Here is a 23,808-nt window from a genome sequence, read left to right on the forward strand (position 1 = left end):
TGTTCCCCGACTTTTTAATAATAAGCTACGAAAAGCCATTGTTGGGGGTGGGGGGGTGTCTGCAATGCAGGGGGTTCAGGCAGAGTGGCAGGATGGAGTTGGCCAGCAGACGGCCAAAATGTCCTGCACCAAACTGTGGCCACCAAATTGTGGGCACCAAGCTGTGATGGTCAAAATGTATGCCGTCAAAATGTCCTAGACTCCTCGCTGGTCTGCCACCATAGTCACCATCCTCTAGGGTCATCTCTGCTTCTCTTTCTCAAACAAGGAATGGTCTCCCCTGTTTTCTGGTGTCCTGTGCCAGACCTCTGCTTCTGCGAACTCCTCATGGTTACTGAAAATCATAGGTGTTGCCATCTTGGGCCAGACTCTGCAGTCACAATATTTTAAAGTAAACTACTGTCGTCTCCATTAACAGGCCGTTTAAAGCCTGTACAGAACCAGCACCCTGCGGGGGAGCGTTGTGCTCCTCTGCTCTCTGCGAGTCTGCACTATATTGTATCAACATCATTTTGCTCAGATTCTGGAATGTTGGCTTACTTTCAAGTTATACTCTTACCTTGATCCTCATGAGCTCTGGTGATTTGGGGCTGGAGTTTTCTATTTGTGGTTTTGTTTGTATCCAAAGTAATTGTAGAACTTGAGACAGACTTCAATGATATGCAAGATTCCATTAATAAAGAAACAATTTTTAAGTTAATATCAAAGTTATGGAGGATAAATTTTTGACATTGTTGTAAAATGAAAATAATTACTGAACATAGAATTAGGTCCGCTGCCGCCTCGGTCCTCCTCTTCTGCTGCCTTTAATTTCTCCGTCATTTCTAACCTTCTCTGTCATAGAAACTGAAAAATGATGTCATAGCAGTAAAGGCACAGCTCAGGTCCATAAAAGAGAAACTGCATGATAAAAGAGAATATCAATCGCAAGAATTTGGTGCACTACAGGAAGAACTTAAATCAATGAAGAATAACTTAGAAAGGTATGATAACAATGTTTCCTCCAAATTATAAAGTTTGGTAGTAAATGCTACCTTTGTTAACAATTTGTATCTCTGGAGATACAACAATTTTCAACAATTGTTTAAAAAGTCTGGTATCAATTGTTTTTTGAGATGATGTTCAATGTATAAATTATTTGTTTGGGTATTCTTGGTTTAATTGGGCCTTGAAATGCATTACAGGTACACAATCCTTTATTAGGAACCCTTGGGGTACAGTGTGTCCAGAATTTCAGATTTTTCTGGATTTCGGAAGGCCAGATTTAAACCCACCTGAATTGTGCTGTCGTATCCAACCCCGTCCCCTTCCAGTTGCGCTGCCATGTCCCCTCCCCCTCCCCCTCACCCGCCCGACTCACGCTGCCAGTCTCCCGCCCGACTCATGCTGCCCCCGTCTCTCCTCCTTGTCCGCCCGACTCGCGCTGTCAGTCTCTCTCCACACTTGTCGCTCTCTCCCCCCACTTGTCGCTCTCTCCCCCCACTTGCCGCTCTCTCCCCCCACTTGCCGCTCTCTCCCCCCACTTGCCGCTCTCTCTCCCCACTTGCCGCTCTCTCTCCCCACTTGCCGCTCTCTCTCCCCACTTGCCGCTCTCTCTCCCCACTTGCCGCTCTCTCTCCCCACTTGCCGCTCTCTCTCCCCACTTGCCGCTCTCTCTCCCCACTTGCCGCTCTCTCTCCCCACTTGCCGCTCTCTCTCCCCACTTGCCGCTCTCTCTCCCCACTTGCCGCTCTCTCTCCCCACTTGCCGCTCTCTCTCCCCACTTGCCGCTCTCTCTCCCCACTTGCCGCTCTCTCTCCCCACTTGCCGCTCTCTCTCCCCACTTGCCGCTCTCTCTCCCCACTTGCCGCTCTCTCTCCCCACTTGCCGCTCTCTCTCCCCACTTGCCGCTCTCTCTCCCCACTTGCCGCTCTCTCTCCCCACTTGCCGCTCTCTCCCCCCACTTGCCGCTCTCTCCCCCCACTTGCCGCTCTCTCCCCCCACTTGCCGCTCTCTCCCCCCACTTGCCGCTCTCTCCCCCCACTTGCCGCTCTCTCCCCCCACTTGCCGCTCTCTCCCCCCACTTGCCGCTCTCTCCCCCCACTTGCCGCTCTCTCCCCCCACTTGCCGCTCTCTCTCCCCACTTGCCGCTCTCTCTCCCCACTTGCCGCTCTCTCTCCCCACTTGCCGCTCTCTCTCCCCACTTGCCGCTCTCTCTCCCCACTTGCCGCTCTCTCTCCCCACTTGCCGCTCTCTCTCCCCACTTGCCGCTCTCTCTCTCCCCACTTTCCGCTCTCTCTCCCCACTTGCCTCTCTCTCTCTCCCCACTTGCCGCTCTCTCTCTCCCCACTTGCCGCTCTCTCTCTCCCCACTTGCCGCTCTCTCTCTCCCCACTTGCCGCTCTCTCTCTCCCCACTTGCCGCTCTCTCTCCCCACTTGCCGCTCTCTCTCCCCACTTGCCGCTCTCTCTCCCCACTTGCCGCTCTCTCTCCCCACTTGCCGCTCTCTCTCCCCACTTGCCGCTCTCTCTCCCCACTTGCCGCTCTCTCCCCCCACTTGCCGCTCTCTCCCCCCACTTGCCGCTCTCTCCCCCCACTTGCCGCTCTCTCCCCCCACTTGCCGCTCTCTCCCCCCACTTGCCGCTCTCTCCCCCCACTTGCCGCTCTCTCCCCCCACTTGCCGCTCTCTCCCCCCACTTGCCGAATTTTAAATGTTCGGATAAAGGATTGTGTACCTGTACCTCACATTTTTTGGATTAAACTCAATGTCACCAACTCAACAATAACACATAGGGCGGTATGATTGGTGTAGTGGTTAATACAATATCTTTACAGCACCAACGATTGACCGGACTGGGGTTCAAATCCCATGCAATCTGTAAGGAGTTTGTACGTTCTACCCATGTTATGTAAGGGTTCAGAGAACTGTGTGATACTCAGTTTTAACAAGTACAAATCAGTGCAAACCACAGAATGCCAGAACAGTTTCAATCTGTGTATATAACATCTAGTGTTCCTGCACCAAATCCTGCTGTACACCTCTGATCAAAGGCTTCCCCGTAAAAATAATCTTCAACTATTGCTCTCAGTCTCCCTTTTGGAAATCAATTTCATATTGCCAAAACGTCTTGGATTCTGAAATTTTGGACCAATTACCCATGTGGGAAAATGGAAACAAAAGCTAGAGATGCTGAAATCTTTTTTTGCAAGTTGTATTCATCACTTGTATCAATACCAAATAATTATTCAATTATATATAGATAATACAATATTATTCAATACAAGATGAAATCTTGGCCAAACAATGAGAAACTAGAAGAACTAGCGAGTCAGGCACCATCTATGGTAGATAAGGTCAGTTAACATATTGGGTTGAAATCTTTTATCAGGATTCATAAAGTCCTTGATTTAGCCGTGATTAAAGGTCCTGGCATGAAATGTCCCCTGACCTGAAGTACAGGAGACACTTTCTGTGGCCGTATTGACAATAAAGAGCAGTGAGGAATTGTCATACACTGCAAACATTGGAAATGAGCTTCTTATATTTTCAATTTAAAAGAGCCCCTTTATTTAAAATTATAAAAAGCAATGTGAAAAACTGAGGATGTGAGCAGTATTTCAAAAATGTGTGTATATTTTCTTTTCAGGAACAAGAAAACTCTACATGAAATTGATGCAGAAATTCAGACAATAACAGAAAGAAGGTATTCTTGCTGCAGCATAATAGTTTTAAGTTTATAATCTTGAAAAGTGATATAAAATGTTTAAATATTAAGACAACTTGAACAATGTTATGAACTGTAATTAACCTGCTCTGGTCAGCCTTTCTATGATTTACCTCATTAAAGTAATTCTTGGTTTCAGAGAAAAACAGGCTAATGACGAGGAGAAATTGCAGAAATTGCGTGACACTACAAAAGAAAATTGCAAAGATTCAGCAATCAGACTCTTATCTGTTCAGGTATTTATTTTTGGAAAGATTGCATTCGTCACATTAAGCACATGTGCAGAACTTGCAAAAAAAAAATGAATGTTTCAGTTATGCTCTGTTCTGTTTGTTACATTGACAATGCAGATTAGTTCATCTATTGAAGTTTGAAACAGATAATTTATTGATTGTGAATTGTACTTAAATTTATTTTCAAATATTAAAATTTGAATAGTTGATCTTTGAAATGCTGAGCAATTTCTTGTGGAATGTCATAATTGCTTGTTCAATAAATTATCTTTGATAATAGCTTTATTAGAAAGAAATGTTCCTTAATCTTTCTGCCTTAAGTCCAAGATAATTTACAGGTGTTCCTAGGCTGCCTCCAATGCTATTCTAAGTACAGTAAAACCCCTGGTATCCAGCACCCATGGGGATTAATAAATGCCAGATGAGTGGATTTTTCCCATTGTTTAAGATTATGTGTGGCGTAATCGGCAAACTAACGACAAATTTAAACTTGCGTATTTTTATCTACCGTATATTTCGGCGTATAAATTGAGTCATGAAACCCTAAGAAAAAATTCTCAGTGGGGCTCAACTTCTATGTGGCTTCACTTTTGAGACCTTAGGTTCATTGAAGTGATGTTAATTCAGCATACAAGTCGATGCTGCAAGTACCTCCCCGCTGCCGCTCCCCTACAACTCCCCACCACTGGGAGCCACTATAACCTGCTCCTGAAAACTCATGAACACAAAATAACGACACACGTAGCTGCAGGTAAATCAGAGCATGTTTACTTGAGTCACGTGCGTATCTTTTGAAATACTGAACCATGCACTCCATGTCATGACATTTTGACGTTCCGTGTCTGTTCACTAGACTTCTGGGAATGTGGTCTATCTATAGCCCTGCTACATGTCCCCCACTCCAAAACTGGCACTATCACCTGGTAGTTTTTTGGGAGGTCAACCCCGGCATTGGACTGCTGTGGCTGTTGAATAGGGGCTGTTTTGTCAACGTGGGCAGATTTGAGTCTGTCAACTGTGAATGACAGAGACTGCCCTGCAATGTCCAAGAAGCAGGTTGACTTTGTTCGTTTTATCACCCTATATGGTCCCTTGTAAGGCATCTGCAATGGCTGTTCACGTGTTCCTCTACGTACGAACACATATTCACAGTCCTTCAGTTCGTGTGGTACAAAAGAAACATGTTTGCCATGTGATGATGGTGTTGGTACAGGGATAATTTGCCTATGGTATCCCTTAGTCTGCTCAGCAGCTCTTTAGGATCTTCATCTTTACTGGATCCATGTGGTCTTTAGTTTTGCCAGTGTACTAGATAAATGAAGACGTTGACCATGCCACACCCTACTGCATCCATAACTCGCTGAGTGGTCTGAGTTGCATTTATTTTAAAACCCAAAAGACATAGGTAAAAATGAGAACAATCTGAAAGATTGCCAGTTTGCTCTCCATTCTCTGGTGTGCTTTTGGACTAAATGTAATGGAGGTGCCCGTGGGCTGATGGACCTGCGAATTATCCCCTCCTCTTCCATTTTGTGGAATTCTTGTTTAGCTAATTGCAGTTTCTCTGGAGGCAAACGATGTGCCATAGCATGAATGGGAGGATCCCTGGTAGAAATGTGGTGAGTTACTCCATGTTTCGCGATGGGAATCGAAAACTGCAGAGTTGTAATTTTGGGAAACTCTTCTACAAGTCTATAGAACTTATCAACAGTCTTAAGCAGGGCTTGAAGGCACAGCACAGGAACATGCAATTCTGCCTGGTGAATAGCTTGCAAGGTGGTACTATCCACCAACCAAACTCCTTTTAAATCTACCATGAGCAAATGAGCTCAAAGGAAATTGGCCCCGAGTAGCTGTCATAACACTGCAGCTATAATAAAAAGCCATATGTGAATTTTCTCCTTGAACTGAACATTCATTTTTGGTGCCATATGTGGGTATGTTACAACTATTGACTGCTGAGAGTTGGAGGTTAGGGGTTGGATAACATGTATCGAAACTGGTTGGTGGAGAAACACTAACCTCCAATCCTGTATCCACCAAATATTTATGTTGGGATAAGCTGTTCCCAAGGTTCGTAGATTTTCGGCCAACCATTACAGCCATTAATGACGGTTGGCCAGGGCGTTTCCCGAGAATGCACAGAGTGGCAGGCATCTATTTGCATTGAATCCCCAATGCCTAGGGCAAAAACACCAAATAGAAGTGTGGACAGGCTGCCTGATTTGAGATGTTGCCTCCTTATAGGAGCTGGTGTATTAAAAGCATTGACTTGGGAAGTAATGTCAACAACAATGGAGGTGCTGGGTGCAGACTGCTGTGACGTAGTGACATTGTCCACAACATATTTCATCATGTCGCTTCTGTTAAAATCTGGAATTGATCCATCATTAATGAGGAAAGAGCCTGTATAGTTGAGCTTTGACCTCCAAAGAACCCCCTACAGCAGACCGTTGACCCCCTTCAGGAACTATGTGGTCTCTCATTGACCACCAGGCATAAAATCCTGGCACTCGATGGGGGTAGTGGGGGTGGGGGGGCAGGGTGAAGGGTTGGACTGTGGGGGGAGCTGCACCGGGGTTGGGGGGGGAAGGGGCTGGATCGGGTGGCCAGATATTTGGTTTTAGGCTGGAAGTCTGGTTTTTGAGCTCTCAGTCCTCCATCTAGTACCACCTTGAACTGGATGTTAATTTGCCTTCCATTTGGAGGTGTAGGCCCTACACCCCCAAATGGAGGACAAATTAAGGGGCAGAAAAGGCACTTACCTGTTTAATGCTGTGTCCCAGGGTCCGTAGGCTGCGTATGGCTGGCTGGCTGGCTGGCTGGCTGGCATCTGCACAGTGAGGGGGAAATGTGACGACGAGGCTTGAAGTGCTGGCTGGCACATGCACGATGAGGGGGAAGCGTGATGGCGGTACACAAAGGTTCATGGCAGGTAAACCTCCCCCCACCCCTGTGATGGATGGGTGTCAGGAGGGGCAGTGTGGAGGTGCTATTTTAAATTGACTCTCCCTGGTGTTATTGACTCCCTGAATGGTCGCATCAACCCCTGGGGATATCAACCACTTTGGAGACCCCTACCCTAAAGCCTTCTCTTCTTCATTGTTCATCCTCTTCACCTTTATCTGTTTCTTCTTGGTCTCCTTTTCCTCTTGATCACTACCTGTCAAAAAACAGATGTTTCTGGCAGCAGTTTTGTCCCTGGATGCAGTTCGTTGATTCTGACAGCACTACTAGTAGTGGCACTGTTGAGTCTCCATTCAGGAGCATATTCTTCCATTTTACACATGCGCTGGAGTAAGCCTTCGTGCATGTGCACTTTACTCTGGTACTCTTCAGGAGAGATTTGCACAGCTTCAGTGCCATCTTCTCCAGTTCTTTGGAGGGGTGTCACCATTGGCATTAAGTAAGCCGCCATCACTTGCGTCGTCCAGGCCCCAACATTAAGGGTGGCTGCATTTTCACCATTTACTTTGGGTCTTTACTTATATTTTTCTTGTTTTTTGCTATCTTCTTTCTGTTAAAAGCCATGCTCAGAACGATGCAAGTTTCAGAGGCCTTTGGTAGTCTTTGATTTTTAAAAAAAAGTTTTTATATTCAGGTTTTAACTTTATCTCCATAGAAGAGTTGTAGTTCCACCTCCTTCCCTTACACCATTACGTTCCGCTCCCATTTTGCCTAAATTCATCCATATTTTCCAAGCTGTACCGGTTATTGTTCCCAAATCCTTTTGTGATTAATTAAATTGTCTAATTTTTTCTTTTATTTGGAAAAATGAGTGGTCCATCACAAAAAATTTTTTCCTTCAAAATATTTTTAAAAATGGAGGTTTGGCATTGCTTAATTTTAGCATTTGGACTTAACTAAATTGAAACCAAACTCTTAAAGTGTGTCCGACAACCAAATTGTCAGTTAACTTGGAAGTCAAAAAAAAGGCAAGGGTACTCCCAAGCATTGAAAGATTTAATCTCTTGGTCAATCCCATCTTGAAGCACCTTGGTATGATGAATCCAAATAATAATATACAGTACAAGTTGGATTACTATTTTTAAGATCTATGTGGATAAACAGTTTTTTCGGAGAACTGATCAATTTAAAAAAAAAACAGCCCAGTAGTGACAGCAGATCAATTGTATCAATATTTAAACAACAACAAACAACAAAGGAGGCTTTTTGAGCATTAAAATAATGTTTCATTCTTACCAAAAAAGTGCTGGCCGCCACGGATTCCCTGAATCGACCCAACCACTGTTGCCGATCACTGAGATTTTCCAGGCTTTCCAGGCTGTGGAACACTCCCTCGTGAGACGGCAGGCTCCTATCTTCCCGGTCACCAATTCCGAATCCTCTCCTAAGCCTACCACACGTGCACACTGGGGAGAGGAGGGAGGGAGGGAGGGAAGGGAACATCACTGAGCCTGAGGTCCTGCTCCTGCCTAGGAAGCTGCTCTCCTTGATGATGCTAGGAGATGGGATTCTTCCAACCACTTGTGGCTGGGAGACAGTGGCATGCAGTTGTTGGAGAGAAAAGTCAATAGGGGAAGGTAAGGAAGAGAGGGGCGGGAGTTACCTGAAACAAGGACATTTGTGGTTCTAATTTCATGTCAAGTGAATTTTTTTTCCAGCAGGTGAGGTCAATTCAATTCCGAATAAATGAAGATATCTGCTTTGTTTCACATATCCTCATTTATCCAAAATTTTTAACCAACTTTGAGAATCTGATTTCGGAGAATCAGAGTTGTACTGTACCTGTATCTAATATTCACTGCCCAGTCATAAAATCTAAAATTAGGTCATACCAATCTCCCATTTTAAGAAATTTTTTTTTGAGGCAGAGGTGCTTATTTTTCCAAATAAAGGAAGAAATGAGAGAATCTAATGAATCAACAAAGGATTTAGGAACAAAAACGGGTACTGCTTGGAAATTATATAAGAATTTAGGAAAACATAATCATTTTGATAATATTAACACATCCAATTAAAGTCCTCAAAAGAGGAGACCATTGAGATAGGGACTTCTTAACATAATTCAGTAGGGTAAGAAAATTTTCCTTAAACAAATTATTAAACTTTTTATAATAGTAATGTCTAGATAGTTATTGATTTTTAACAATTTTAAAAGTAATAGAAATATTTAAGGAGCAGGAAGAATTCAAAAGAACATTTGACTCTTCTGCAGGTTTATAGCCTGAGATTTGACCAAATTGATTGAGAAGTAGCAAAATATGTGGATTTGGATGGTCAGGATTGGATTTGTATAGCAGAAGATCATCAGAGAGACACCTTATGAGTATATCCATCTCTAGAGACTCCAGAGATCTCTGCTGATTGCCAAAAAGTGACCGCTAATGGTTCCAAAGCCAAATTAAATAAGAGGAGACTTAAGGGCCAACCCTGTCTGGTTCCACAGTACACTTTAAAGGGTTTTACATTTTACTGAACTAGAAAAAAATTGAAGATGTATGGGATAGCTATATCAGTTTTATCCAATTGATAAATTGAGAACCTAAATTAAATTTTCCAGTACACAAAATAAATATTCCCATTCCACTCTATCGAATGCATTTTTGGCATCTAAAGAGATAATACATTCAAGAACAAAACTATAGAGTAGTGAAGGATACCTAAGAGATATTGAATTGTGAGTAATGTCCTTTAATAAATCCTGTTTGATCCTCAGAAATAATAAGAGGTATAACATACTCTAACCTTGAGGCCAGGATCTTTGACAGAATCTTGGCATCAAAATTTAAAAGGGAAATTGGTCTGTAAGAAGAACAGTCTAAAAGATCCTTATTCTTATACTGTGGAGAGCATTCTGACTGGGTGCATCACTGTCTGGTTTGGAGGAGCCAATGCATAAGATAGGAAAAGGGTTGTAAACTCAGCCAGCACCTTCATGGGCATTAGTCTTCTCTCCATTGAGGACCTCTTTAAGAGGCAGTATCTCAAGACAGCAGCCTCTATCATCAAGGACCCTCACCACTCGGGCCATTTTTCTCACTTCTACTATCAGGAAAGGGATCCAGAAGCCTGAAATGCATAGAAAAACCGCATCTTCCTTCCGCCATCAGATTTTTGAACTGACAATGAGCCAATGGACACAACGTCACTTTTTCTGTCTTTCACATTAATTATTTATTTTTAAGATCTTTTAATTTACAGGATTGAACAGAATTGTAATTTAGAGCAGCTCTGCATCTTTAATGCACAATACTGCTGCCACAAAACCATAAATGTCATGACATGTTCATGACAATAAACCTGATTCTGATTGAGAGACTGTTATGTTGACACTATGCCGCCAGACTTTGTCTTTCCTGTATTTTGTCTAGTTCAACAATCAAACGACAAATTTATCTGGATAAGTATGAATAAATGATAATAAAAAAATCAAATCAGTTCTTTGCTAGGATATTGTATATTGAAAGTGGTAACATTGATATCTGTATAATTTTTAAAAATGATTTGCTGCAGTTTCGCATTGAAGAATGGAAGAAATACACAAAGTTATATTTTCTCAATTTCCTGCACAAGGAAGCTGTTGAGAATGTGAAGTTTTATTCAGCACAGAAAGCTCGGTACGTTTCAATACCAATTTCACTCTTAGCATTTAAAAAAAAATGTACATTTTTATGCTGTTACTTTTTTTTTGCTGTTTCCTGTGGTTTAGAATTGAAAACACCATTTGAGAAACATTCTTGAGGAAAGTTATCACACATTTCTGAAAGGAACAGTGTCATTCAATGGTTGTTCTCATTGTCAAAATGACAATCTCTTCCCTTGTCAGATCTGCTGAAATACCAATGATTCCAATCCATGTATCTCGTGAAAATAAGACTGGCATTTTTGTACTTGTGATAGTTCCAAGTACTTTCCAGCCAACTAAGCATTTTTGAAGTGCAGTTACTGTTGCTGTCTCAGCAAATGGTGTCGCCATTTTACTCATGTAAAGTTCCCATAATCATTAATTATTGATGGCATAATCCATTTGAGGCTGTTGGTTGAGGAATATGTATTCCCCGAGTCATCATAATTTGCCTTTCTGCTGTTGAAGGAACACTGGGGATATCTTACTTCTGTCTATATGACATCAAAGAATGCAACACACCCTGCATTGAAATGGCTGAATTCTCTTTACACCAACCTAATCCTGAAATAAAAATCAAATAAAGGCATATGCACTTCGTTGAGCATTTCTACTATCACAGTTGAACTTCTAACTAAAATCAAATGCCATTTGTTCAAATATTCACAACATTTATTGGATGAAAACAGAAAATACTTGAAGCAGCAGGTCAGACACTATTCACAGGTGTACCTGGTCTTTGTGCATCCAGCATTCTTGTAATATTTCAGATTTCTATTATCTGCAGTTTTTAAGTTTTCAGTTAATATTGGTATCGATATCTTGGCTTTTAGATACACCTATGTTTTTTACACTTGAAAATTGTGAAAAGAGCTACAGTATAACTCCGATTATCCAAAATAATTGGGACTGCGCCTATGGCGGATAATGTTTTTTTTCTGAGAACTGGTTATTTATTAAAAACACCCCAATAGCAACAGGAAATCACTTGTTTAAATAACAACAAACAACAAGGGAGGCTTTTTAAGCATTAAAATAATTCTTACCAAAAAAAATGCTGGCCGCTGCTGATCCCTGTCACACCGCTAATCACTGAGACCTCCCATCCGCCACTGCTGATTTTCTCCCATATGTCCCCACTGCTGGTGCTAATCCCCGAGGAACACTCACTAGGGAGTTGGCGGGCTCTTGTCTCTCCGTTCACCGGAGCTCCTGACGCCTGAGTCCCGACTCTGAATTGCCCCATAACCCTACTGCACGTGCATACTAGGGAGGCTGGTGTGCCAAGGGAAGGGGTTGGCATTGGGAACTCTGGCATGCTGAGGAGGGAGGGAGGGAAGGGGAGAGGAGGGAGGGTGCACCACTGAGCCCGAGGTCCTGCTCCTGCTTGGGAGGCGGCTTTCCTTGATGACACCGGGGCAAGAGCTCTTACAACTGCTTGTGGCTGGCAGACAGTGACACGAAGTTTGAGAGGGAGAGTTGAAGAGAAAAGTCAATAGGGTAAGGTAAAGAAGAAATGGAAAGAGAAAGGTGAGGGGAGTTAACTTGAAACGAGGACAATTGTTGTTTTAATTTCATGTTGAGTGAAAATATTTTTGCAATCTGATGTCAATTTGGTTCCAAAAAAATTTCAGATAACTGAAACGGATGTTTGATAGTTTTAGATATCCTAATGAAGATTTTGGAGAATCTGATTTTGGATAATTGGAGTTGTACTGTATTTATAAAATTAGGCCAGATCATCATGAATCTCCTAGCTTGAACTTTCTGCCATTCTGCTTTCCCACCTGCATTAATCTGTGAAGGATATAGAGGTGACCTCAGGATACGGCAGCTGGTCTACAAAGCAGCAGTTTGTCTTTGGGTGGAAAGAGGTTTGTCAAGAATTCCATGAAGATAATTACAATTAAAAATATATCAAGAAACTAGAAATAATAGAAAAGCATCAAGATTACATAAAAGAGTAAATGCTGCTTCTGATTTTAACCACATCAATGAATGTTGTGAATATTTGAAAAATCGTATTTAATTTTATTTAAAAGTTCAGTTGTAAACTGCATTTGGCCCTTTCAGTCAGCATTGTGATGCTGGATTTGGTGAACTCTGTTCACTGATGAATTCTACATTTCAAATAACAGACAGAAAGTGGCCACAAGCTAAACATAAACAGAATGTAACCAGCAGTTATTTTCGGCCTGGTTTGGAAATTCAAGTGCCCAAGAATGCAGAAGGCTGCAGAAAATGGCAAAAAGCCAAGACCATTAAAAATGTCTGTGTGTGATGTTACCTCAAAAAGGCAGCCATCTTCATAAAGGATTGCTGTCGCCCTGGTCACAATCTCTTCTTGCTACATGTAAAATACAGAAATCTGAAGCCTAGTACTCAAGGTTTAAGGAAAGCTGTTGTGGGGAAAAAACTATCAGGCTCTTGAACTTCCATATACCGTCCTATCCCTAACGATAAAACTATTCCAGGAACACAGTATTACTTTACTTTCACTAATCACAAATGTGAATCTATCTTTTCAATTTTTTCTGTCTTGGCATTTTTGTGGTAATTTCCTCTACTATTGTAGTTGGGGCATTTCACATACTGTTTGGCTGCAGCAAGTAAAAGATTTGATTATTAGTTTATTTTCATATATTTTGTTTATATGCTGAAATTGTTACTTGCTAGAGGTACTTTAGAATTTAAAAAAAAAATTAGAATAATAAAATTGCAGTAAAATCCCTAGTATCCGGAATTAAACCAAACGACAACTGCTGTGGCGACTCTGCCAAAGTATCTCCTTATCCCTGCCTAGTGTCTTTTTAGAATTAAGTAGTTTACAGATAAGGCTTTATCTGTAACTTTGGGTTGGGGTGGGGGGTGGATTTAATTATGACAGCAGCACGGATGGTGCAGTGTTACAGTACCAGCAACCAGGGTTTGAATTTAAATTTTGTAAGTTACCTGATTAAAGTGAACTTTATATAATTATGAACTACAATACTAATTTTTCAACTTACTTTACATTTTGCACTGTCTTGTCTTTTAAACTGTATTCTTAATACAGTTGTATTAGTTAGGCATTGTAAGAGTGTGTCTCAGTCAACTGGAAAATCCACAATCCCATAGGTGCCGAATACTGGGGATTTTACTTAATTGAATTCTAAAATAAATGTATCAGGTAATAAATATTCACAGTAATCCTAGTGCAAAAAAAAAGTGCCTTCCAATAGTGAAGTCAGTCCTCTAGTGCTGTCGGAGCAATCCATGATTTGACATAACTGTACATTGTATTTGTGTATAGGACAATATGCTCTCATCATCTCATCTCAATTTGCAATGGAATTACCAGTCATAATAAAGTAAAACATGGTGCACAGTATTATTTTGATTCTTTTGGATATATACTGCTGTGTTATTTCATAATAGGTTTAAAGGTGGTAGGCAGCAACTTGGGACTGCCTTGCATTTATTAGCCAAAAAATTCCAACTGCAAGAAATGTTATTAAGATGAATAGAATACTTGGTTCTTACTCAGATGCAAAAAGTTTCTTATCTTTAAAGGAATGTGAATTCTTTGGAAGTTAGCGCAAGCCATGACATGTGGGAAAAAAGAATGAAAGGAATTCAAAGACAAATTACTCTGATAAATGTAAGCATGTTTTTATTTGGCGATTTTTAGCATTTTCAGTAATACCAAAGGAATGAAAGGTTGTGCGTGTTCCTTAATCTTCTGCAGAAGGATGATTGCTCAGTTTGAAACTTCTATAAATTGCTTAGAATGTTGAAATGGTTGTCAGAGGAAACAAATCTTGATTAATTATTTGAGATCCCTGTGGAGAAATAAAACTAAATAAAGACAATATGAACAAAACTGTTAACTTCTACATTTATGAGCAATGCTTTGTTTATCCATTGCTGTTTGTATTTTGAAGTTAATAATTAGATAATAGATCATCATTGATAGAGATAATCACAGGCACAGCATAACTTTTAGATGCACCTCTGCTTTTTTTGTTTTCATTTGCACGAAAATTGTAAAAAGTGATCCAAATGATTAGGCCAGTTCGTCATGGGTCTGGCAGCCTGAGCAGGTATGCCCTGCTTTACGAAACTAGAGCATTCCTACAGAACCTTTCATAAGCTGAAATGGTGTAAATCGAAGAAGCGATTACCATTGATTTCTGTGGGAAAAATTTTTGAGTGTTCCCAGACCCAAAAAATAATCCACCAAATCATTACCAAATAGCACATGAAACCTAAAATGATATTAACATATAATAAAGCAGAAATGATATGATTAATTCACAGCCTATCAAAGTAGAAATAATGTATGTACAGTGTAGTTTCACATCAGAATCGGGAACACAGCAAGTTTTAACAACCACGTGCTGACAGTTTCACCAGTAAAAGTGAAAATCCTTTTGTAAAAGTGAACATAGGTTTATTCGTAAGAAGCAAATTTGCATAAAGCAAGTATTTGTAAAGTGGTGTATACCTGTATAGAGTGAAGTACTTGTTGATTTGTGTTTTTTTTCTGTTTACCACCAAAGTATATCTCTCCTTTTATCATTTGATCTGCTACCACTTTGAACCAAAGCCCATTTCTTCTTCTTTGTTTTTTTTTCTTTTGCTTGATTCCTCTTTGGCATTTTATTTAACCTCTTGCCTATCATCTTATCTTTCAGTTTTTTCTTTGTAGCAAATCATTGTCGTTCCCTTCTTTGACTCTGATTACTCCTCTCCTTTCATAATCTTATCACTTGCTAGTACCCAGACTTGTATCCACACCCTTCAGCTATTCTCTCAGCAGAATAGCAGGGTCTTCTGTCCACTGTATCTGCATCACTCATCGTGCCCATCCATTCTAATGGTACTTGTCTGCATTAATTCCAAGAACCTCCAATCCCCCTATTCCCTACTCATTCAATTCCTATCAGATGGCTCTTAAATGTTAACTGTTCCTTCCTGCATCACCTCCTCTGATTGCTCATTCCAGATACAAGCTACCCTTTGATTGAAAAGTTTTACCCCTCAGAGGTTTTCTAAATTTCTCCCAAAGATGCACTGAAATACCCCTAAGAATTTCCTCTTTAAAACTCTATTCCTTTAACTTGGTGCTTTGGACAAGAAGTGTTAACTTGCTCACTCTTTTCAACTCAGCCTTGGAATTTTTTTTCAACAAATCCACCTTCTCATCTGGAGATTGTCTCTGTATAGTGGTGTATGAGTTCCCTCATCAAGAATTGAAATGTCCAAAAAGGTATGTTTTTTTTTGTCGTGGATTTGATAGGAGTTTAATAATGACTGGTATATTTTATTTAGGTTGCTGGATGGCCCCAGGATACAGGAGACTATACTGATGGTGCACCTTACACAGATTCCTATAAGTGGATGCCAAATCAGCAAAGATTGTCACCATCTCCTACAAGAATTGAAATGAATAAGAATGTTGGAGTTGGTGGGACTTCTACCTCTGCTGAGATTGGATGGTTTTCACCAGGCATTAGACCTCGAAGCATTGATGCAGATTTATCATCAAGGATAGAAGGTGCCTGCATACCATCTGTTTGGCCTTCCAGTTATTCAAAACTTCCACCCACTGATGGCAGCCAGTCTGAATTTGAGCAGGAATGTAGGATGTTTACTGATCCAAAGAAGAAGACATTTCTTGATAGATCTTTTCAGCTTGCCACTCATGATTTGGAAATAACAACTCCCTTGCCTGAGGCAAAACAAGTCAGAGTCCCAGATAGTTCCCTCTCTGGCTTATGGAACTCTTCTGTTTCTTGGAATATACCAAATAACTTTTACGAGACTGGTGGTGTACAATTTAAATCCTTTAACGGTCATTTCAATCATTTGCAGTCTGCACAGCCAATCATACATGCCAGCAGTGATTTCCAGGCAATGCAGACTCAAAGGCCATTTGGTGGAGCATCCAGAGTGAGCAGTTCACAAACTGATGAAGCACGATCATCCTATCATGCCGTGATGGAACAACTTTTCTTCAAATTTCCTGCAATAAGCAAGTAAGTTGCTTTTCTAACAAGCATTAAAAAAGTATCTCACTCAGTGTTGAAAGGTGAGTTTTCCCCAAGAGAAAAGAACCTGGGTTTTATTTTGCTTTGAAACTTACAGCTTCCAACAGAAATCTAACTACTGGGTCTTGCTGGTGCAATTCATTTGAGCCATCTCCTAGATGTGAGGTGAGGTAAGAGATCTTTAATTACCTGTATGAAGTTGGTGGAGAACCGTAGAAGTCCTCCAGTTATAGCTGGTCCTGCACCTGCATTATAGTTACAGGTTTGGGAGCTGAGATTAAATCTACGGGAATGTGCCTGTAACTTCAGCCACAAATGCAAGTTTTTGGTTCTCCAAATCATCATAATTGAAACAACAATGGTGGTGATTTGTGATGTAGGTGCCTATTACTTAAATGAGAACGTCTTGTTATTTTTGCTTCTTGGTATCAAGATATCCTGTAGTGTATCACAAAGGAGACTGGTCAATGTTTTGGACTGGAGGCCTTCAAGGCTGGGAATGCAGAGAGAGAAGCAGGTGTAAAGAGGTTAAGGTGGGAGGAACAGAATGGGGCCCATGTGGGATTTGTGAACCAGGGGGATACAGTGTATGGATTGGGGCAGTAGATTGGTAGATACCAGACAAAGGGAGAGAAGCAAGAAAAACAAAGGGGTTAGGTGGAGGAAGATAGAGAGGATGGGTGATTAGAAGACAATGGCTGCTCGTGCTGGAATATGATAAGAGGTGCCAGTGTTGGTAGAAAGAGGGACCAAATGGAACTAGGGGTGGGGAGGAGGTGGAGGGACAAAGAAAAGGGAGAAAGAGCAGAAGGAAAACAGGAGAGAGGACTTGTTACATGAAACTAGAAGATTCTATGTTCAGATAATTGGGCTATAGACTGCCCAGACAGAATTTGAGGCATTGTTCCACTAGTTTGCATGGGGCCTCACTCTGGCAGTCGATAAAGGCCAGGATGGAAGCATCCCTGTGAGAATGGGAAGGGAAGTTGAAGTGGCATGTGTTACAAGCCCAAAGGACCCCAAACCCAGCTGCAATAGACATTCATCAAGACGAGTGGCTTTCAAAACAAAAGTCATTTTTAATCAACTTCAAACATGAAAATAGAATCAAACTTTAACTTAATTCTATTCTTATACTATACTCTATACTAACCCAAATGACCCCATTCTAATTCTAAGAGCACGTGTATGTAAATGTGTGTGTAAATTCAAGAAAAGTTCTTTGGTTCACAGTTCAATCTCACTTCTCCTTTTTCTAAGTTCTCTGGTTGCAGGCATTCAGCATACTGTGCACAGAATTTAACATGTATAAAGTTCACCAGGTTTGGTACTTGAAAGGTAAATGTTTACCGCTCAGGAAGGTTCTTGTAGGGTTCTTGTAGGGTTTGCATATTTGTTGCTCCAGGATTTCCACAACTGAGGTACCACCATTAGTCACCTCAGGGTCTCGCTGATGAAACTTGCCCCTTCAGGGTCTTCTAGATGGTAACCTCTTTCTTCAAGCTACCACAGAGTTCTATTCCTTCCTCTATTTCAAGAGAAACATCAGACAGATAGCACTTCCAGCCATCTCCTGCTCTGGAACTTGCTTTCATCAGTTTCAAACAGTTTTCCCTGGATTGCACTTTTCAGTTACTTGTCAGTGTCCCAAACACTGACTGACCTAGCTGTTAACTTTACTCCCTCTCTTTTCCACTGAAATTCCAAAGGAGCGTGTGACACATGTCTTGCAAAACCCCCACCTTCTCCAACAAATAACAGGAGTTCTTTCTTCTGCTCCATCTGTAATCTTGGGTAAACAATCCAGAATTGACCTTTCTGTGAGCACTTTGTGGAAAGGGTACTGATACACAGCATGACTCCAACAAGACAATGGTCAAGCATTTTATGACATCAGTTCAATTAACATCTACTTGTGAAAGGTGCTTACATTCTCCAACGATATTGCAATGTGAATTCTTCAGTCTTTCAAATAAGATCTGTTTTAAAATCTGTGTATATATGTGACCTACTCCAAATCTTATAAATTCTCCCCAAATATTAATATTGTTACACTTGCAACTGGAAGCTCAGATGGCCATTACAGGATGGTCCCCAAGAGTGCAATTGGTCTTGCCGACGTAGAGGAAGCCACATCGTGAGCACTGCATGCAGTAGATGAGGATTGAGGAAGTACACTGTTTAGGTCACAGTATGGTTGTGAGAGAGGAGGTGCCAAAAATTGTTATAGTTCCTGTAGTTATAGGGGAAAGTATCAGGGATCACAGAGAGGTGAGTGGAGAGGGATGAATGGATCTGGAGAGACAGAAGGAGCAATTCCTGCAGAAGGTAGAAAGGGGTGAGGAGGGATAGAGGTGTCTGGTCCTGGGGTCTTCTTGCAGGTGGCAGAAATGATGGAGGAAGATGTGCTGAATGCGGAGACTGGTTTGGTAAAAGGGAGGGACCAGTGGAACCCTGTTCCTGTTGTGTCTAGGGGTGGGAAGGGAAGAGGGTGAGATAGATGAAAAGTGGGAGATGGCTCTATTGACCACAGTAGAGGGGAAGTAATGCTGCTTTAAAAATATTTCAGATGGCCTAGAATAGAAAGCCCCACCCTGAGAGTTGATGTGGTAGAGGTGGAGAAACTGGAAGGAAGAGATGACATCCTTACAAGAGACAAAGTAGGAGGAGGTGAAGTCAAGGTAGCTGAGGATGTCAAGTAAATGTCGGTATGCACCTTGTCTCTTGATATGGAAACTCAGTGATCTAGAAAGGGAAGAATCAGAAATGGTTCCAGTTAATTTTAGATCAGGGTTGAGTTTAGTAGCAAAATTGATAATAATTGATGAGTCATGAAGTTGGGGGGAGGGTACTGAGATAGATTCAGAACAAATATTTCTGAATTCCATGCAAATGGCACAGCTACCCCTTTAATTTCAATTAAAAATTTCAATTTAGATAGACAGTATGGTAATAAGCCATGTTGGCCCATGAGCCCATGCTGCCCAATTCCACCCAATAGACCTACACCCTCCCCCCATATATTTTTGAACAGTGGGAAGAAATTGGGGAAAATCCACACAGATACGAGGAGAAGAGTAGAGGATTCAAACCCTGGTCCCAATTGCTGTCACTGTAACAGCATTGCACTCACCACTGTGTTGACCATACCACCCTAATCAAATATAGAGGGAAAAACGACAAACTGGTTTTGTTTCCTCAAGTTTATTCATGGCTTGTGCGGAGGAATTGTGAGACACCCAAAGACATAGGAACTGCGTTACCACCCAGGATACCTCGATTTGGAGTGTACCATGACTGGTGCTCATTGATTCTCTCATTCCCTGTTGATGCTTCTATCTTGCAGGACTGTATTTGGATTAGCTTTATCTGTTTGGTGTTACAGAGCGCAATTGCACTTGTATATTAATAAAGTGAAAGAAGAAAATGGTGGCACTCTCTCAAGTCTATCTGCTCATGAGCTAGTAAGGCAGGTTTCTTACCATGTTCACCAGGGCACCCTTCCAGAGATGGTAAGTACTATTTTCAATGCCTTGCCAATGACATGATATTATCTTGATGCTAAACTGCACAAGAGAATGTAATGTTTAGCATAGTACAGTTACAACTCTGATTATCCAAAACGGTCAGGATTGGATCTATTTCAGATGACTAGATTTTTTGGATAACTTGTCATATTTTTTAAAACCGCGCCCAGTAGGAACAGCTAATCACTTGTATCATTTACATTTTTTTTTTACACAGCCATTGCATTCTAGGAAATTATTGCTATCTAAAAACATAAATGTTTAAACAGCAAACAACAAGGGAAGACTTTTTAAACATTAAAATAATGTTCAATTCTCAGCAAAAAAAAATGCTGGCTGCCGCTGATCCCCGGCCACCCCCAATGCTGCAGTCGATCATTGACATGTCCCCACCACTGCTACCAATCCTCAGGGAGGCTTCCTAGGCTGGTGAAACACTCACAGGTGGGTCAGCAGGCACCTGTCTCTCTGTGGGCTCATTTCGGCAGGAGCTGTTCCAGCTTTGCATCCTCGTTCTTGATGTTGGAGCTTGACACAGACCTAGTCTTCATCTATGCACACTCCCCCTCCCAACTGCCACTGATGATCACCGACACCTCCCCACCGAGGTTCCCGGGAGCTCGAGGTCCCGTTCCTGCCCGGGAGGCTGCTCTCCTTGACAATGCTAGGACAAGGGATTTTTCCAACTGCTTCCAGTTGAGAGACAGTAGCACGTAGTTGAGAGAGAGAGTTGGGGAGAAAAGTCAGTAGGGGTAGGTAAATAAGAAATGGAGGGAGGGAGTTACTTTGAATGAGAGCAATCATCATTCAGATCTCATGTTGGGTGAATTTTATTTTCCAACCTGGAGTTCGGCTCAGAAAAAAAATTATGGATAAATGAGGATTTCTGATTGTTTCGAATAACCTCATTTATCTAAAATTTTTCAGAGGTGAACAGATGTTACTCCATGTCCAAAGAAAATTTGGATAAATGAGGACTTTGTATAATACAATTTTGGACAATCGGAGTTGTACTGTATATTAAAATTATCATCTGATAAGACTTTGCAAAATATAGCTCCAATCCTGTTTTGTACCTGCTGCTTTTCCCCTGATTATAAAACAACCCTTGCCTTTAATTTCTTCACCTTGACTGCATTTGATGTTCTCTAGATTTTTTACACTGCTGTAGAATATTTTTTTTCTCACTTGGAACTTGAACATCACCTGGAACATTGTGTAAATAGGACAACATTGTTAAACATATTTTGTGGTGGTTTATCACGCATTCAGCTAGCACCTTAAATTTTCAATGCAGTAATATTGAAATATTATTGCTGCCATATTTTAGTATGAAGATTACTTTGCCAGTCCATAAATAACAACATTTTTGAATGGAATTTCATAAAAGTGGGTTGTTGTTGTTGAGGATATTAAATCAGTGATTGTCAGATTCTATTTAGCTTTTTTCTAGGTTTTTATACGTACAGTACAACTCTAATTATCCGAAATGGTCGGGACCATTTCGGATAAACATTTTTTTTCAGAGAACCGGTCATTTTTTAAAAAACAGCCCAGTAGCAACATCAAATTGCTTCTAACAGTGTTTAAACAACACCAAACCACAAGGGAAGGCTTTTTAAACATTAAAATAATGTTTAATTATCACCAAAAATAATGGTTGCCATCACCAACACCTTCCTATCAAGGCCACGGTTGTGCCAGGAGCCCAATGCTCCCACTTCTGCTGGGGAGTCTGAGTTCCCCACTACCACCAGAAGGCCGAGGTTGGCTGCTGTCGCCGCTGGAGGCCCAAGGTCGGCTGCTTCCACCACTGGGAGCCCAATATCCCCGATCAGTTTGGCTGTGAAAATCTTTTTTGATAAATGAGGATTTTGGAAAATCTGATTTCGGATAATTGGAGTTGTATTCTATTGAATAAGAATAGCACTGTTAGTTTTGAAATAGCATTCAATAGCAAGGAGAAAACTTTGTTTTAAACACAAACATTTAAATTTATTGCTAAAGTATTTTAATTGCAAGGAGCAGTCAAATTGAAATGTTTCATTCCATTCAAAAATTCGGATCTGAGTTTATTTATAACATTTATTTAAAACCTTCAATAAATTAAAGCTCTAGTGACTTGGAAGTCATAATTTTTTATGAAGCCATTTAAAATATCGCTTTCATTGCATGGTTGTCCAAGCTGAGCCAGCATAATTGTTTTGGGGTACATTTAAAAGGGTAAACAAAATAAATTAACTTTTGCACTTTATCTCTTTTACAGACATATGCATCTCCAACAAATCTTCCATCTTTTGAACCCATAAACTGTGATAAACTTTTCTTCCCCAGTCATCATACTCTGCATTCTGATCAGACAGGGTCATCACCTGATGGGTTCAATCACCATGGGCCAGTGGGTGTGAATTCTTCAGGGTTTGAGTCATTACCTCTTGGGGATTTACTAGAAATGGAAGGCTGTTTTGATGAATTATAGAGCTGAAGAAAGAGTCAATATTTGGATATGATTTTGTAAGTTCATGTGAATATAGATGACTAACCAGTGATGCTACTCCCTTGAATTATCAAATAATTAAAACTTACAATTTTTCCACTAAAATACAGACACTGCTGTTTATTGAGTAGAGGTATTGATCTTATTTGAATTGTTCCCTTCTCTAAATCCTGTTGTGGAGACTGTCAATTGCAGAAATCCTGTTTCATCCCCAAAACCTTTGACGATGTTTGTGTCCAAATAGTTGCTGAGAAATTCATTCATCAATGTTCTAAGAACACACCAACAGGTTATCTCTGTATGCAATTGTGTGTGATTGATTTGAAAATAATACAAAGCTGAAATAAAAACAAGATGTAATCAAAATGCTGTAACTCCCCCCCCCCCCCTCCCCAAAAGGGATGATTTCAGAGGTCTATTCTATCACTATCTTTTTTTTCTTTGGCTTGGCTTCGCGGACGAAGATTTATGGAGGGGTATGTCCACATCTGCTGCAGGCTCGTTGGTGACTGACAAGTCCGATGTGGGACAGGCAGGCATGGTTGCAAGGGAAGATTGGTGGGTTGGGTTTGGGTGTTGGGTTTTTCCTCCTTTGTCTTTTGTCAGTGAGGTGGGCTCTGTGGCCTTCTTCAAAGGAGGTTGCTGCCCGCTGAACTGTGAGGTGCCAAGATGCACAGTTGGAGACGAGATCAGCCCACTGGCAGTGGTCAATGTAGCAGGCACCAAGAGATTTTCTTTGGTGCACCTCTGTCTCGGTGGCCAGTGGATAGCTCGCCATAGAACACGATCTTGGGAAGGCGATGGTCCTCCATTCTGGAGACGTGACCCACCCAGCACAGTTGGGTCTTCAGCAGCATGGATTCGATGCTTGCGGACTCTGTCATCTCGAGTACTTCGATGTTGGTGATGAAGTCATTCCAATGAATGTTGAGGATGGAGCAGAGACAGCGCTGACGGAAGCGTTCTAGGAGCCGTAGGTGATGCCGGTGGAGGACCCATGATTCGGAGCTGAACAGGAGCGTGGGTATGACAACGGCTCTGTACACGCTGACTTTGTGTGTTTCTTCAGGTGGTTGTTTTTTCCAAACTTTTTTGTGTAGTCTTCCAAAGGCGCTATTTGCCTTGGCGAGTCTGTTGTCTTATCTCTTTTTCGATCCTTGCAGCAGATGAAATGGTGCAGCCGAGGTAGGTAAACTGGTTGACCGTTTTGAGTTCTGTGTGCCCGAT

The 23,808-nt window shown here is 41.3% G+C and overlaps 1 protein-coding gene across 4 annotated transcripts in view; it reads left to right on the forward strand.

Moving 5' to 3' along the window:
• LOC138741195 (golgin subfamily B member 1-like) overlaps positions 1-22,686 on the forward strand; it is a 98,614-nt gene extending 75,928 nt beyond the window's left edge. For 2 of the 4 annotated variants that reach the window (XM_069894911.1, XM_069894910.1), the window contains 8 exons: positions 844-983; positions 3,626-3,682; positions 3,843-3,939; positions 10,414-10,517; positions 14,078-14,165; positions 15,839-16,545; positions 19,943-20,069; positions 22,351-22,686. In XM_069894911.1, coding sequence (XP_069751012.1) covers positions 844-983; positions 3,626-3,682; positions 3,843-3,939; positions 10,414-10,517; positions 14,078-14,165; positions 15,839-16,545; positions 19,943-20,069; positions 22,351-22,563 — 1,533 coding nt within the window. In that variant the 3' untranslated portion in view covers positions 22,564-22,686. Of the gene's footprint in view, positions 1-843; positions 984-3,625; positions 3,683-3,842; positions 3,940-10,413; positions 10,518-14,061; positions 14,166-15,838; positions 16,546-16,654; positions 16,728-19,942; positions 20,070-22,350 lie in introns of those variants that run through there. The other 2 variants (XM_069894912.1, XR_011343378.1) reach the window with 2 other exon arrangements.
• Positions 22,687-23,808: the final 1,122 nt, after the last annotated feature.

The sequence above is a fragment of the Narcine bancroftii genome, chromosome 8 (assembly GCF_036971445.1).
Source record: "Narcine bancroftii isolate sNarBan1 chromosome 8, sNarBan1.hap1, whole genome shotgun sequence".
Lineage (NCBI taxonomy): Eukaryota > Metazoa > Chordata > Chondrichthyes > Torpediniformes > Narcinidae > Narcine > Narcine bancroftii.